Here is a 16,189-nt window from a genome sequence, read left to right as displayed (position 1 = left end):
TTTACTATGATATTTCAATAAATATTTTTAAGATTAAATATGCTTTTTGTTTAAATGTATTAATATCCAAGAAAATGTGATCAAAAACTTTTAATATTCGTATTTTCCAAAATATTTAAATGTTTTAAGGATTTATATGAATTATTTTATATTATTTATATATTGTAGATTTTGTATGTCGATTTTTTTTACAAGATTATTACCAAGTCTTTCTATTTCACTAAGCATAGACAAAATATTTCCATGTATCATATTCTTTTAAGAAAATCAGTTTTAAATTTTTAAAAAAAAAATATATACTTGATCATTTGTTGTAGAATTCTGTAATGGCATGGATGAAAATCCTAAATTTACTCTCCAAGATCTTTTTGAAAGGATATGGGGATTTATAACGCCTGCTATTACAGATTTTTGTAATCTATTATAGAAAAAGATAAAGGAATCATTATAAATATCCTAAAAAATATTAGAAATTTATAACAAAAAGAAACACTAAACCTCGAGTTGTTTTACAAACATATCAATTACATCAGGTTCAGGAAATACAGCTATTAAAACATTAAAATATTTAAAAAAATGTGGTTTTATTACTTTCTTGGAATATTTTTGAATTTTCTATCATTTCTGAAGCTTTATTAAGATAAATAAGGAAGTCAAAATCCTTTAAAGAAGGTAAGAAGGTTTTCTTTAAGAAGTTAGCTAGATTACATTTCAAAGAGAAATAATGTTACTAACACGAATGCTTTTTTCATCCATTTGTTTTAGAATTTCTAGGGAATTTCTAGCCAATAAAGTAATTCTTCCAGAAACCGCACGACTAGGTTTATTCCAGATCCAGGAATAATAATCATTTTCATAGTTACATGTAATATACATAGCGCCGGAATTGATTCCTGGATCTTGTTTTCTAAAAGTTGAAAATTGATTTTGTATTATCTTATAAGTTTCAGAAGACATGTTTCCTGAAAAATCAATTATTAATGGACTTAATCTCCAATCCCATGATGCAAGCATGGATAAACATCTAAGAAAGCCTGTATTCGCTGTAGCTGGTGGAGACCAAGGTGCTGAATTGATAAATACTTCTGCAACAACAAGCTCAATTAATACTTCTGGAACATGAAATGAAAGTAAATGAGAATGAAACCATTTTTTTGTTAAACGAACAGAGAGAGATAATGCTTTGAATTTATGGCAAAGATCTTGAAAAACCAATGTATGATTTGGTTTCGATATATATGTTTCGTCATATAATTTTATTCCCTTGTTTAGTATACTACGTGGATATTGAGAAACTTCTCCATTTTTCAATTCTTTTTGTAGTAAGGTTTTTTCTCTGTCATGATGAATTCTTAAATGAAATATAAAGTTCTTATATTTAATTTCTAAAAATCCCAAGTTTAAACATTCTGCATCTGTATTTTCTAAGCCGACTCTTGAAATTATATCATTGTTTTGAAAATATAATTTTTCTGACAATTTAATTAAAAATGCAAGTTTAGTTCTTTGAATAGCCTTAAGATCATCCGGCCAATCTCCAGAGCTTTCAAATCGAATAATAATATCACATGGTTCTGAATAATATTTCTTAAAATCATTAGACTCTGAAAAGAAAGGAAGGTTAATAGCTGTATATCTTAAAAATTCATTCGACGGTATTATAGAAGATATTTGAAGCGGAAAATTCTCAATGCTTTTTATTTCTTTAACCAATGAGTCAAATGCTGTTCTGATTTGTGAAAATTCTATTGGCAAGTATGCTTTTGGAAAATTAATATATTTGTCATATTCAGGTCCAAAAAAATGGTATGTTTCAGATATGTTACTTCCAACATAACGGTCAACAGCGAATTTTATAATATCTTTAATAAGCCAAAGTTTATTTTCAACGTTCCATACTACACTTTCTAAAATACTTCCATCTTTAAATCTTCGAAGCTCTGATTTTTTTCCCCAAAATTGTTGAAACTCTTTAGTTGCATTAGTATCTTGAGGAGATGGGCCACGTTCTACAATTTTTTGAGAATTCTCTTGGTCAATAAGAATTCCTATATAGAATTCATTTGATATTATATTTGAAGGGAATTCTGTGTCTATACTCCATGTTATGTCGTTCAAATGTACTATTGATGTTATTTGAAGTATTCTATTCCCAAGTGCTCTCTTAATAATGTCTATGAGTTTTAATATAAATGATGTTTCTTTTAATGAGACTTCATATAAATAATCTTTTGATAATTCTTCCCAATTATGAGGAATAAAAACTCTTAGATTATCAGAATTTGTGTTAATAGTAAAAAGCAAATATACTTATAATAACAATCGAATTGTAAAGGAATAATATCCACTCTTTCAAGAAAAATTGATTTGAAATTATCTTGAGGAGAATTGTTCAATAATTCTAATGTAATTGATGCATATAGTTGTATCTAAGGACAGTTAATATAAAATTGAATAGTCTTTTTAATACTAATTGAAAATCAAAATATGATAATTTTTGTAAAATATTTATATCATTAAATGTAAAAAAGCCTGGTTTTTTTTTTGATAAATCATTGATATATTTTTCTGAATCCATATATACTGGATTTTCTAATAGATTTTGTGTTGCTAAGAATTGAAGAGTAATTTTAAAAAGATGATAGGAGCTATATTGAAAAAATTGATCTTTTTTATGCTTGAAATGATATGCCATGATTATATTCCATTCAAAATTACCAAATCCATTCTTTTTAGAACTAAAACCTCTTTTTTTTAGCCATATTTTGCCCAATATGGATGCATCCCTAAATGCTGGACATGATTGTAAACAAGTATATTGTATCATATGATGCTGATTTATTGTGCAATCCGATAGAATAGAAAAGTTATAGTTAGGGGTTGGACAGTTTACAGATGCAATGCAGGATTTATTTGGAGAAAGCTTGTTTGATTGAAATACATTTTGAGAAATAGATGGTATAATAAAAATATTCCATTTTTTGTGATTATGAATTTCATTATCTAATAAATTTAAAATAATGTTTTTGAATTCTATTTTTAAATACCTTTTATATACGATATTACTATTATTGGCTTTAATTGATCTCCATTAAAAAGTTGAAATGATAATTTTCCTGTAAATTCAGGCGATTTTCTTATGCCTTCTGCAAGACATGCTAAATAGTATGAACGTTTATAAAAATAACAATAATTCATATAATCTTTTTTTTGAAATATTCTCTTTTTTTTTTTAATTATATGTTAAAAACTTGAAAATATTACCTCTGGAATTTCAACTGCCAAATCAATGTTCAAATTATCTTCTTTAATAGACGTTCCTAGCGAAAAACTTCCTATAACATTAATAGATGTTGGTCTTCTATATGAAAAATTATATTTCACATCTTTAGAAGGTTTTGGTTCAGGAAATGGTATAAAAATATTAAGTTCTTTCATTTCTTTTATAATAAAATTTATCTAAAACAAATTAATATATATTTTTAAAATTTATTTATTTACTTCATTTTGTTCTTTGTTTCCTATGTTTTCTATAATATTTTTAATTTGATTTATATATTTTTGTATTTCTTTTATATCATTTGAATTTAATCTTGTTTCTTCTAATAAATCATCTATTTGTAATTTAAAATAATTTGACTTAAAGAGACTTTCATTTCTTTGAAATTCTTCAATTTCCTTTTGACTAATAAATTTTTTATCTTTTTTATTTTTTATAGAATCTTTTCCTTCTTCTGATACATGGTTTTCATTACTATCTGTATCAAATCCTTGAAATGTATCATCTGATACCTCCTCATCAAATTCGCTTGACATTTTTTATACTTTTTTTTAATAAATTATAGAGTTATTAAGAATTATTACTCTTTAATAGCTTTTATCTCTTCTATTTGTCCTTATTATTCTATTTTAATTATTATAACCCTCTAATAGTCCTCTCTAAATTTTTTAACTAAACAATAACCGCTTTTTAATAAATAAAGATATACATTTAACTCAATTCTTATATTGTTTTAACTAACAAAACTATTCTAATTCTACTTTGATTATAACAAAAATCTCTATACAGCTTTATAAAATATTAATATATATAAATTTAGATTATAAAATAATAAATTAGTGTTTATTTTAAAAATATAGTAAAAATGATGGGTTATAGTTATTTATAATGTGAATTGTTTGATGGAGTATTGGATTTACTTAATATTTAAGTATTTAAAGAACGAGCTAAAGAGACTAAGAAAAATCGACTTTAACTAATATTATTATATTTTTTAGTTAAAATTGATAAGAAATAAGTAAAATGAAAGTAAAAAATCAATATATATAGGGATCTTGTTTTTTAATTTTATAGGTGAGTTATAGTTTGATTTAAGTATTGTAAGTAAAAGATATAGAAATAGGTATTATGGTTAAGAGGAAGATTGAAGATGAGAAGCTATATAATGAAGGAAATCATAATATTTTTTTGAATGAAAAAGTTTTTTTTTTGGTATTAATTCTTTAAAATTGATAAATTTAGAAATATAAATCAAATGAGCATCTTTTAAATCAAAATGTCTTAAATGAGGATGAAATATATGAAAATGAGTCATATAATGAAGATGAATTTTCTGAAGGAGAGTCAGAGAGTCAGCAGACTAAGTTAGATCTACAAAATAGAAGATTATTAGTAGGTCGTATAATTTTCAAAATAAATATTTATTATGCTAGCCATGCGCTGAAGCAGGGATTATAAAATCAGTTGAACTTGTTAATTTTATGGTATGAAGTGTTTAGGTTGCTTTTGTAGATGTTAATTAGTATTAAAGTGTCACAAATATTTAAAAGTTGATTTATGTTCGAATATAAATTTCCTTATAGGCCATAATGGGAGTGGAAAAAGTGCTATACTTACAGCAATTACTGTTTGTTTGGGAGGAAAGGCATCAATTACTAATCGGGGCTCTAATATTAAGGATTTGATTCGAGAAGGAGCAAAGTATAGATTTATGTTTGTATTTTTGTTTTTAATACTCTGTAGTTCATCTTCTGTAACAATTATGCTTAAAAATACAGGGGATGATGCGTACATGCATGATGTTTATGGTAATACTATTATTATAGAGAGAAGGTTTACTAGGGAATCATGTGGTGGATATAAAATTAGATCTGCTGACAATCGTCTGATATCTACGAAAAGAGATGAATTAAATGCGATTAATGATCATATGGGTTTGCAAGTTGATAATCCTATGACTGTTCTTACTCAAGATACTGCACGTCAATTTCTTGGAAGTTCTAGTGCAGAGGATAAATATAAAGTATTATTCTAGATTTTTTTTTGTATAACTATTAATAATCTTAGTTTTTTATGAAAGGCATTCAGTTGACTCAATTAAATAATGATTATAATTTGATTAATGAAAGTATTGAAATTGCAGCTGACGTCATTAAAACAAAAAAAGAAGGTTTATCATCTTTAAAGCAAACTGTAGATGATGCTTCTACTCGTTTTCAAGAGACTTTTAAAATTCGTGAAATGTATGAAAAATTGGATAATCTTAAAGATGAAATGGCATGGGCTCAGGTTGAAGAGCAAGAAAAGGTATTTAAGTTGAATATTTAAGGAAGCTAATTATTTAGAGGCTTGATGATATTACTAATCTTTTGGAAAATCAGAGGAAAAAGATGTCTCGTGCACAGGAAGAATATTTTAAATCAGAATCCGATCTTTCTGATTTATCTGTCAAGATTACGGCTACTCAAAGAAATTTCGATTCTATAAAAGAAGATAAACTTCCATTTTCTAATAAACAATATTCTGAGATCAAGCGTAGATTGGATTTAAATAATGAAGAAATTAAAGAATTGATGATACAGCAGAATGAAGTTCAGGATCAAATAAAAATGGCTAATGATGAAATTACAAGATGTTTGAAAAAGATTTCTGATGAAAAAGAAAGGCTCCTTGAACTTGATGGTGGCTATCAAGAGAAACTTAGGAAGAAAAAGGAAGAATTGGATTTGCAAATTTCGATATTGAGATCAAATAATTTCAAAATAGATGCTTTAATAGAAGAAGTTGAAGAAAATATTAGAATAGAAGACAATAAAGCATCAAAAATTAAAGATACTGTTTTAGAATATGATAGATCTCTTAAAGCTTTACGTGGTCAATTGATATCTTTTGAACATGCAAAAAAAGATCGATTAACAGCATTTCATCCACGAATGCCAATATTGATACAAGCAATTGAGCAAGAGAATAGATTTACTTCAATTCCTATTGGTCCTTTTGGAAAATTTGTTCAAGTGTTGAAACCAGAATGGTTGTTTATTCTTGAAACATTTTTTGGGACAACACTTAATGCTTTTTTGGTTAAAAATACTGAAGATGAAAAAATATTGAAAAATCTTATGCAAAAATGCAATTGTTTTGTAAACATTATTATAGGAACTGATGATATGTTTGATTATTCCAAAGGAGAACCTGACTGTGAATTTGATACAATACTTAAAATTTTAAACATTAAAGATGAGCTCATTAAACGTCAACTTATAATTCATCATCAAATAGAGTCAACAATTTTGATTAAAGATAGGTTTACAGCTGATAAAATTATGTATAATAAACCAGCTAATGTCACTGCATGTTACGCCTTGCATAAAAATGGATGCGATGGTTTTAAAATTGGGGGTAAACAGGGCTCTAGTAGTAGTATACCTGTAGATGGTTGGAAAAAGGCACTTCGTCTTTCAGAAAATACGGATAAAGAAATGTTGTTGATACAAAAATCGATAGAAAATGCTGAATTGGAGTATAATCGTTCTTTACAGTCCCAAAAACTCCATATGACTTCTTTAAAAGAGATGATATCTAAGAAAAAAGACCTAGAAAATCAAAAAAAGTCTATAAAGCATCAAATAAATGAAAAACAAAATGAATTGGATGATATAAATGAAAGATTTAATGAAAAAGAAAATACAGGGAAAATTGAGGCTCTTGAAGAAAATATTAAAGAGGCACAAGAAATAGTAGAAAATTACCAAGGACAGTATGGAGACATTCTGAAAGCTACGAATAAATTAAATGAAGTGAATGTTTTGATTAAAGAGGAATTAGCTTCTAAAAAAAAACAAATATCAGAACTGGAAATGTCAATTGAACAGTTAAAAAAAGTATTGGAGGATTATGTAGGTCAACGAATTCAAAAAAAAGTTGATTCTGAGCATTATAAAAAAAAAGTTGATGAATATTTGATAAAAATTAATGAAATTACTGAAAATAAAGTTGAACAGGAAAAACTTGTAGATGATTTTATTAAGAAAGCATCTCAAATTAGTAAGAGAGTTAAGGTTAATCATGATGCGCATTATTTAGATGCTCTCATTAAACAAATGACTAAAAGACTCAGCGAAGTTCAGCAATGCTTAGGTGCTACTATAGAAGATATTGCTCAAGAATTTGAAAAGGCACAAAATGATTTTCATATGGCTTCTCTAGAAATTAAGGAGCTTGAAGTTCTTTATGATGTATATTTTTCAAATTTCATGTTTTATTTTTTTAAGTTTATTTTAGATTCTACGAAATACTTTAAAAGAGAGGCGTCAAAGATGGAAATATTATAGAAGTATGCTTTCATTGCGCACAAAAATGTTGTTCCACCATTTTTTATCTATGAGAGCGTTTAATGGAAAGTTAAAAATAGATCATAAAGCAAGAACACTTGAACCAAAAGTAAATATTTTTATTATTAATCTTATATTTTTTTACTTTATTAGATATATGTTGATACTTTTTCAAACGAAAAAGATTTACTTAAAAATAATACTTTTAAAAGTTTATCTGGAGGAGAAAAATCTTTTTCAACGGTCTGTTTACTTTTATCAATATGGGAAGCAATGGGTAGTCCCATTCGTTGTTTAGATGAATTGTAAATATTTAATTTTTTTTGTTTTTTGGCTGTATTAATTAATTCATAGCGATGTATTTATGGATGCTGTTAATCGTAAAATAAGTATAAGCATGATGGTAAATTGATATTTTTCACTTCTTTTTATTTAATCTCTTTTTAGATAAATGCTGCACGTGATGCTAGTATGACACAGTTCATTTTAATTACTCCTCAGGATATGAGTAATATAGCAATTGGGCCTGATATAAAAATAATAAAGTAGATATTATTTATCTAATAATGATGAGTTTAATTTAAAATATAGAATGAAAGATCCTGAAAGAAGTCAGACTATATTGGATTTTCGATAAAACATAATATGTTTATAGTTTAATAAATATTGCATAGAAAAAAATATCCTAATATTACAAATAGATTATAGAATTTGTAGTTTTTTGTATTTATTTTATCTAGTTAATCATTTATTTATGGAAATGTTTTTTTTTTCTAGATATTTAAATAACTTGTGATAATTTTATAAGAAAAATATCTTTTGAGAATATTTCTTAAAACTAACACTTGTTATACAATTTATCAATAAAAATCATTAAATTTTGATCTTTTCATGTTTTGTTTATTTTAAAATATTTACTATTAATAATATTTAGATAAAAAAGTTCATTTAATTTATTAAAAATAATAATTCTTAGGCATTGATATTCTATGTTGCATTCATCTTTAACTTTTCATTTATTTAAATATCTAATATATATACACTTTTTACTTATTTTTTAAAAAATATGTAAAATATATTCAAATATTAAATACATATTAGTTTCTTATATCTTTGTATACTCTTCCATGTTTAATTTTTTAACATAACTTACTTATTATTTTTTATTTGTATTTATAAGGTAAAGAATTTTATTAGGGCACCCGTTGAAGGATTACGTAGACAACGAAAGGGATTATTTTAGAATACAGACTTTGATTTGAATATTGATTTTTATTATTATCTTTTTACTATTAACTAATAAGGTTTTTACAATATTTTGTATGAATAAATGGGTTTATTGTTTTATTAGGAGATATTAAGGGAAAAAGACGTTTTAGTAAAAAGTTCATAAGGAATCTTAGGATTATTTAGAAATTTATAATAAGATTATAAGATATATAGCTGAATTATGAGTTCTGTTAGGGATTCAGGATCAGTGGCTATAGATTCTACTAAGTAATTTACTTAAATATTTTTTTAGTAAATAATGCGATGTATGAATAGAACGTATGATGATTGGAAAAAGACTCATAGCCTTTCAGCAAAAGATACTCGGCCACAAACAGAGGTTCTTTCTGATTTATAAATATTTTTCAAGAATACTTATGTTTTTTAAAGGATGTAACAAAAACAAAGGGGAATGAGTTTGAAGATTTTGTAGAGGACACCCGTGTTTGTAATTAACTAACATACACTAAGTATTTAAAACGAGAATTATTAATGGGTATATTTGAGGCTGGATTTGAATATCCTTCACCTATACAAGAAGAGTCTATCCCTATTGCATTAACAGGTCGAGATATTCTTGCACGTGCAAAAAATGGTACTTTATTTATTATATTGAAGTTTTTGATTAATAATTAGGTACTGGAAAAACAGCAGCGTTTGTTATTCCTGCTCTTGAGAAGTTGAATCCGAAGAAGCCTAAAACTCAGGCATTAATATTAGTTCCAACACGTGAACTTGCTTTACAGACATCACATGTTTGTAAAACTCTTGGAAAACATATGGGCATTAATGTTATGGTTACAACTGGTGGTACATCTCTTCAGGTTTTTTTATTTTATTATATTTTTAATTATATTGATATTTTTAATTTAGCAAGATATAATTCGACTTAATGATCCTGTACATGTAATTGTTGGTACTCCTGGTAGGATTCTGGATTTAGCAGGAAAAGGTGTTGCGGAATTTAATGAATGTTTTACTTTTATAATGGATGAAGCGGATAAGCTTCTTAGTATTGAATTTACTCCTGTAATAGAACAGTTACTTACATACTTTCCAAAAGATCGTCAAATTATGCTTTATAGTGCTACATTTCCTCTTATAGTAAAAAGTTTTATGGTATTTAGTTTTTCATATTATTTAGAATCTTATTTTTTTATAGGATAAACATCTTTCTAAACCTTACGAAATAAATCTTATGGATGAGCTTACTTTGAGAGGAGTTACCCAATATTACGCTTTTGTAGAGGAGAAGCAGAAGGTTCATTGTTTGAATACTCTTTTTTCTAAGGTATTGTTTTTTTTTTCGTTATCGCTTTTATCTTATTTTAATATAGCTCCAAATTAATCAGTCAATAATTTTTTGCAATTCTACTAATAGGGTTGAGCTTCTGGCTAAAAAGATTACGGAACTTGGCTATTCTTGCTTCTATTCTCATGCAAAAATGTTACAGAATCATCGAAATAGAGTGTTTCATGATTTTCGAAATGGTGTTTGTCGTAATCTTGTTTGTTCTGGTATAAAATTATACTTTAGGACATTCTATTCTAATTTTTTAGATCTTTTAACACGCGGTATTGATATTCAGGCAGTTAATGTTGTAATTAATTTCGATTTTCCAAAAAATTCGGAAACCTATCTTCATCGTATAGGTAGATCTGGTCGATTTGGTCATCTTGGTTTGGCTATTAATCTTATAAATTGGGAGGATAGGTATGTTATGAAAAGATAACTTCTTGTAGCTTATTTATAGATTTAATTTATATAAAATTGAGCAAGAGCTTTCGACAGAAATACAACCAATACCGTCAATAATTGATAAACGTCTTTATGTTTCTCCAAGTGCCTTTGATGAACCTGTTAGTAATAAGGCTCCTCCCAAACAGCATGCTACTATTCCCCAAAGTAATGGAAATTCTAATGATCAACCTAATAATGAGCAAAGTTATGTTCGTCAACATGGTCAACGAGGACGAGGCGGAAATAGAGCTCGATTCCATAGTGGACGACATTCTAATCGTGCGAATGGTCATGTTGTATCCTTAAATGATAATATTGTTAGGGATTAATGATTCCTATATGGTTTAGTTTAATTTTAAAGTTCGAATTGATGTTGACGCCTTTTTGGGCTTATAATTATCGGCATAATTTGATCAAACATTGTGAATTATCTATATTATAGGATCTTGTTGATATCTTATGAGCATTGCAAATTTTTTATTTTTGATTTATCTATTTATGTTGCGTTTTTTTTTTTTTCAATGAAAAATGTTTGGTTAATTTCAGGCTATTTTTCGTGGTTGTTTTTATCAAGTTTTATGTTGGTGAAAGTTCAAAACGATTTATTCATCAGAAAATTCGAATTCAATTATTTAGCTAAACCTATGGGATTGTTTTTAATATTAAAAAAAAAAAAACTGATTTATTAATTATTAATGAATATATGACATTAGATTTCCCTGTAATGGATTTTTTTTTTCTTTAATGAATGTCATATTTTTGAATTAATATATCATCGTAACATAATTGAATTTTATAAGATCATATATTGCTATATATGATAATATTTCATAAATTCTTTTTTTGCAATTTTTTTCTACTTTAGATCATAAGCAGAATTTTATCTTAAAATATATTTATGATTATTCATTAATATTGCTTAATAGCATTGAATAATTATTTTCAATAGTTTTTATTTAAAATTGATAATACTTTATTAAATGTTATTTGTAATAAGCACATTTGATTCTTATTATTACTTTTATTTATCTTTTTTTAGACGTTTAGGAATTACTGATGTTATGCTAGATTATAATCCATATCTTTAGATTTTTTTGATATACATAGATATTATTTAGAACATTTAGCTGATTTTTATAATTTATATTTAATATATATATAAAAATAAATTTTTCAAAAGTTTACATCTTTATATAATTAATGTTTTTATGATTTTCTTTGCTTTAAAATATTATAAAATTTATAAAACTATCTATTTTTTTAGTAATTTTTTATAGTATTTTAAATTTTTGATAAATTATACAATTGTTAATTAAAAAATAATTATTTTTATTTTAATTTTATCATTTGATTAAAGGTAAATGGTATTTAGAATATAACTATATTATTTTAAAAAAAGAAAATTAAATTTTTAGTATTTTGGTACATAATTTACTTTTTAAAATAATAGATATTATAAATAGTTTTCTATATAGGAATAAATATCTTTCCTACATTTATAGTGTAATCTTCATATATTTAAGCTTTAGACTATAAATATCCCTAAACTTTTAGAAAATAGTTTTATTTTTTATTTATAATTTTTACATATTTTTAATTGGATGTTTTAATGTTTAAAATATTATTTTTTATTTCAAGTATTCAGAATATTACTCAGATATTATATATATATATATAATTAAAAGGAATTTATAAAAAGTATTCAAATTAGAAGAAAAAACATAATGATATTTTTATTTATTTCTATAAAATATTGTAAATATTGATTTTTTATATATTTTATTTTATGAGAAATTAATTTTATAAATATTATATAAATACCAACTAAATTCTATTATTATAATACATTAAAAAAGTATATTTAAATTATTTTTTTGAATTTTAAAATAAAAATGAGTTTTCTTTTTTGAAAAATAATTTATAAAATATACTTTTTTTTATATTTTATAATAGTATATTATACTATATTTAACTATTTTAAATATAGTATAAATTAAAAGTTCTATACTTGATTATTTTTGATATTTTTTATATTTTTCAAGAATCATTAATTATTAATGAGTTAATTTTGATTAAGAATCTTTTTTAATATTTGATAAGTTTTGATTTGATATTTAAAAAGTTATATGTATAAAATATGTAATTTTAAAGTTTAAAATTGGTTGTCTGTTTTCTTTAATGTATTGTGTTTTAAATTAAAATACAATACATTAAAGTGAACATAGCAGAAAGTTTTGAAATAATGACTCGTTAATTTAAAAAAATAGATTTATTCATAATATTATACAATATACTAAAAACAATATTTTCTAAAATTGAAAAATTGTAAGGTTATAGAATTAATAAACTTGAAAAAGTTGGATTTATGGAATAGATTTAATTATTTTGCAATAATTTTAGTCAATTTATTTACATTTTCATAATACAGAAAACAATTTTTTGGTATATTAAGAATAATGTTGTACATTTTGATTATAATATTATATTCCTAAAAGTAATTTTATTTCATTTGGTGTCCAATGAAAATATGTTTGATAATCATTTGTAATTTGAAGATGTTTATTAAATCTGAATTTTTTTCTATAAACATTTCGGTTGCTTTATTTGCTATTTTTGTAGCATCTGACATTTCTAAATATTTTATTCTATCAAGAGCATTTGTAATTGTAAGAGGCAGAAAATTTTGGAAATTTTTAGATGTTTAAATTAGTATTGTATCTAGTGATCTTTCTAGATTCTATATAAGGCTAATTTAGCGATAATGTATAAGAAAATAAGATAAATACCTTTTTTTTTGATTCCAAAATATTTATTAAGTTATTTAATCTAGATGCGTTAAAAAAATAGTCAAGTTAATTTGATTCTAAATTCTTAAAAAGATTATTAATATCGTCTTTAAATTCTTGTATTTTGGAGCTTCTAAGGTTTATTTATAAAATATTTTCCTAAATTGAATAATATTTAATACAATGGATAGAAAAGTTTGATATATACCTCGCATGTTTCCCAACAATTTATTAAAAATATTGATTTGTATGGTTTGTTCAATTTATCAGAAATGATACAACATAAATCATAATATAGATCAAGCATAATTTTTATAATAGTTTTAACGCAATTTTCGAGAGATTCTGGTGAGTTATATGTAGTTTCAACTGATCTATATAACATTTTAAGCTCTGATATGGCATTTATTAAAAAAAGATGTGCTTCTAGCTGGTGACTTGAAGATAAATTGCTTTTTTCTATGAAATGCTTTTTTTTTGTATATTTTTGGAATATGCATTCATAACATTTTCTTCGGTACTAAATATATATTAAAAAATGTTATTTAGTATTTTTATCGTTACTTTCTAAGTATATTTAATAAATAAGAATCATTTGGCATAATTTTTTGCAACGTAAAATGATAGAACTGTATTAAGTTTGCAATTTTATAAATTGTCTCAATATTTTCAATATCTTGGATTATCGATTCGATTTTTATCTATTATTTTTAGGATAAAGCAATATTTTATGTTTCAAAAATTACCTTGAAAATCTCACAAGTGTTAACAATATTATTGTCTATTATTTCGAAAACAATTTTACTAATATCTTTATATTCCAATATAGAACAGAAATTTGGAAGGTCGTTTATGATCTTAATGGATTTTGAATCTATATCAATCCGAAATAATATCTCAAAAAATTCTTTTTCATTAATAACAGTTTGATGAATCCATGATAGCATATCACTAGTATATCGTAAAAGATCATATGTTTGTATTTTAATTTGATGTACAGATGTTAAAGGATTGTCATGTATTAATTCAAATTGGAGATTTTCTGATAAAAGTTTTTGTCTTTCCTTAGATATAGTTTTTAAACATTTTCTATAGTCATTTTTTAATAAAAAATACACAAATGTTTAATGATTTACTTAAATAAATCGTATTTTTCTGATAACATATACAATGCTTTCTTTACGTCATTTTTTGGTTCATGAGATTTATATTTTGCTAATTTGAGCTCTTGTTGTATAAAATAACATATTTTTTCAAATCCCATATCTAAATATTTATTCATTTTCTCCATAATTTCAACACTACATTACCATTAATGTTATATTTCATGATATATTTAGGATTTACCCTGCTTTATTATATCCTGCTACTAATAGTTTTTCACAATTTAGATAAACCTGTTTAACTCTAAAAAAAATTTCAAAAAATCTCTCATCAACAGGTTTTGAAATAGATGATAGTATTTCTAAATCCTCATTTTCTATAATAAAGTTATTATTAAATGATTTTAGCCAACTTTGTTTTGTATTGATGGAAATTTTTCTGTCATATACAGTATTTATTTGTTTTAAAAAATGTGTAGATTTTAAGTTAACAATATCTGCCTCTTTTTCCATTTCACTTGTTAAATTTTTTATTATAGATATATGATCTCTAAATGTTTTTAATTCCTAAAAATATTAATACAAATAATTAAAAAATATTTTTACAATTATTATTTTCTCAAATTCTTCAATAATTCTAGTGTTTATAGAAATAATATTAGATACATTGTCAATTTTAAATTTTTTCTTTGATATTTCATCATTTTTGAGTTCTTTTTGGGATATTATTTTAAATAATTCTTTAATTTTGGTATCTGAATATGAATGTGATAAAATTTGTGATATTTTCAATAATGGGTCCATAAATTATTTTTTAATTTCTTATACTAATATGGAAGTTTTGTAGCTCATGAACTATTTCTTGTGTTCTTTATTGTAGAATTTTATTTTATTAAAATGAATTGTTGAAATATTTGTGTAATCGTTTAGATTTTTACGAAAAGTTGGTTTTAAATGATTAATTAGATATTTGTTTTAATATTAAATATTTAATAAAATAGTTGAATATTTATAGCAATAACATGTTTTCATATTTATATATAGATTAATGTATGAATCTTTGAGCAATTAGAATAAGAAAATATTATCTATAAATTTAAGTAAATACCATATTAAGAAATAAAATATAAGGATTATGATATTGTAATTCATAGTATTTGAAATCATTTAATTTTAAAAATATGATAAATATTGGTATTAATATTTAAGAATGTGATAATTAAATAAATAAGTTTTACTTATAATTGAATATGAAAAAATATTTAGTTCTAAGGGAATATTTTATTTCTAAAGTATTTTGGAAATATGTTTAGAAATTATATATTTATATTTTATTTCTTTAAGGATTATATTTAAAAATTAAGTATATATGTATTATATGAAAACCAAAATATAGAGTAATATTTTATCTAAATTTTAGGATTTAATAAATTGTATTTTGAATTCATTTTATTATTATATTTTTTGCTATGTACTTTTATAATTGGATATTTTATGTTTTTGAATTATGTATTTACTTTGAGATTACTTTTAGTGATTGGATAAATCAAATGGTTGTATTTCATACAATTAAAGTAAATGGTTTTTAATTATATAAATCTTCTAAATTTTAATTTTTTTGTTATGGTTTCTTGGGTCTGTTTTTGAATTATAGAATTTAATAAATTTTCAAATATTGT

General features: G+C 23.8%; 4 protein-coding genes across 4 annotated transcripts; 2 read left to right on the top strand and 2 right to left on the bottom strand.

Moving 5' to 3' along the window:
* Positions 1 to 95: 95 nt before the first annotated feature.
* Positions 96 to 3,862, bottom strand: T552_02106 (hypothetical protein). Its single transcript, XM_018370661.1, has 10 exons — positions 3,502 to 3,862; positions 3,265 to 3,459; positions 3,048 to 3,222; positions 2,471 to 3,003; positions 2,311 to 2,429; positions 736 to 2,266; positions 592 to 685; positions 499 to 548; positions 301 to 456; positions 96 to 255 (listed from the first exon to the last, which is right to left on the bottom strand). Exons 1-10 carry the CDS (start codon positions 3,814 to 3,816, stop codon positions 142 to 144), a joined length of 3,282 nt encoding a protein of 1,093 aa, XP_018225548.1. The 5' UTR covers positions 3,817 to 3,862; the 3' UTR covers positions 96 to 141.
* Positions 3,863 to 4,408: 546 nt separating this feature from the next.
* T552_04144 (hypothetical protein) lies at positions 4,409 to 8,248 on the top strand (the record flags this gene model as incomplete). Its single annotated transcript, XM_018372195.1, has 12 exons — positions 4,409 to 4,480; positions 4,523 to 4,672; positions 4,714 to 4,764; positions 4,812 to 4,981; positions 5,024 to 5,303; positions 5,348 to 5,587; positions 5,626 to 7,515; positions 7,562 to 7,720; positions 7,765 to 7,916; positions 7,966 to 8,014; positions 8,059 to 8,156; positions 8,203 to 8,248. 12 exons carry the CDS (start codon positions 4,409 to 4,411, stop codon positions 8,246 to 8,248), a joined length of 3,357 nt encoding a protein of 1,118 aa, XP_018225547.1.
* Positions 8,249 to 9,061: 813 nt separating this feature from the next.
* On the top strand, positions 9,062 to 11,063 carry T552_04143 (ATP-dependent RNA helicase dhh1; the record flags this gene model as incomplete). Its single annotated transcript, XM_018372194.1, has 11 exons — positions 9,062 to 9,108; positions 9,157 to 9,220; positions 9,271 to 9,309; positions 9,352 to 9,475; positions 9,517 to 9,704; positions 9,754 to 9,999; positions 10,043 to 10,171; positions 10,218 to 10,398; positions 10,441 to 10,594; positions 10,635 to 10,938; positions 10,983 to 11,063. 11 exons carry the CDS (start codon positions 9,062 to 9,064, stop codon positions 11,061 to 11,063), a joined length of 1,557 nt encoding a protein of 518 aa, XP_018225546.1.
* A 1,900-nt stretch (positions 11,064 to 12,963) lies between these two features.
* On the bottom strand, positions 12,964 to 15,438 carry T552_02104 (hypothetical protein). The gene is made up of 8 exons (XM_018370660.1): positions 15,117 to 15,438; positions 14,755 to 15,077; positions 14,544 to 14,708; positions 14,154 to 14,496; positions 13,972 to 14,108; positions 13,616 to 13,919; positions 13,408 to 13,566; positions 12,964 to 13,358 (listed from the first exon to the last, which is right to left on the bottom strand). The coding sequence occupies exons 1-7, from the start codon at positions 15,312 to 15,314 to the stop codon at positions 13,552 to 13,554; spliced, it is 1,485 nt and encodes a 494-aa protein (XP_018225545.1). The 5' UTR covers positions 15,315 to 15,438; the 3' UTR covers positions 12,964 to 13,358; positions 13,408 to 13,551.
* Positions 15,439 to 16,189: the final 751 nt, after the last annotated feature.

Source organism: Pneumocystis carinii (genome assembly GCF_001477545.1).
Source record: "Pneumocystis carinii B80 chromosome Unknown supercont1.9, whole genome shotgun sequence".
NCBI classification, from domain to species: domain Eukaryota; kingdom Fungi; phylum Ascomycota; class Pneumocystomycetes; order Pneumocystales; family Pneumocystaceae; genus Pneumocystis; species Pneumocystis carinii.
This window is presented reverse-complemented; position numbering and strand designations above follow the sequence as displayed.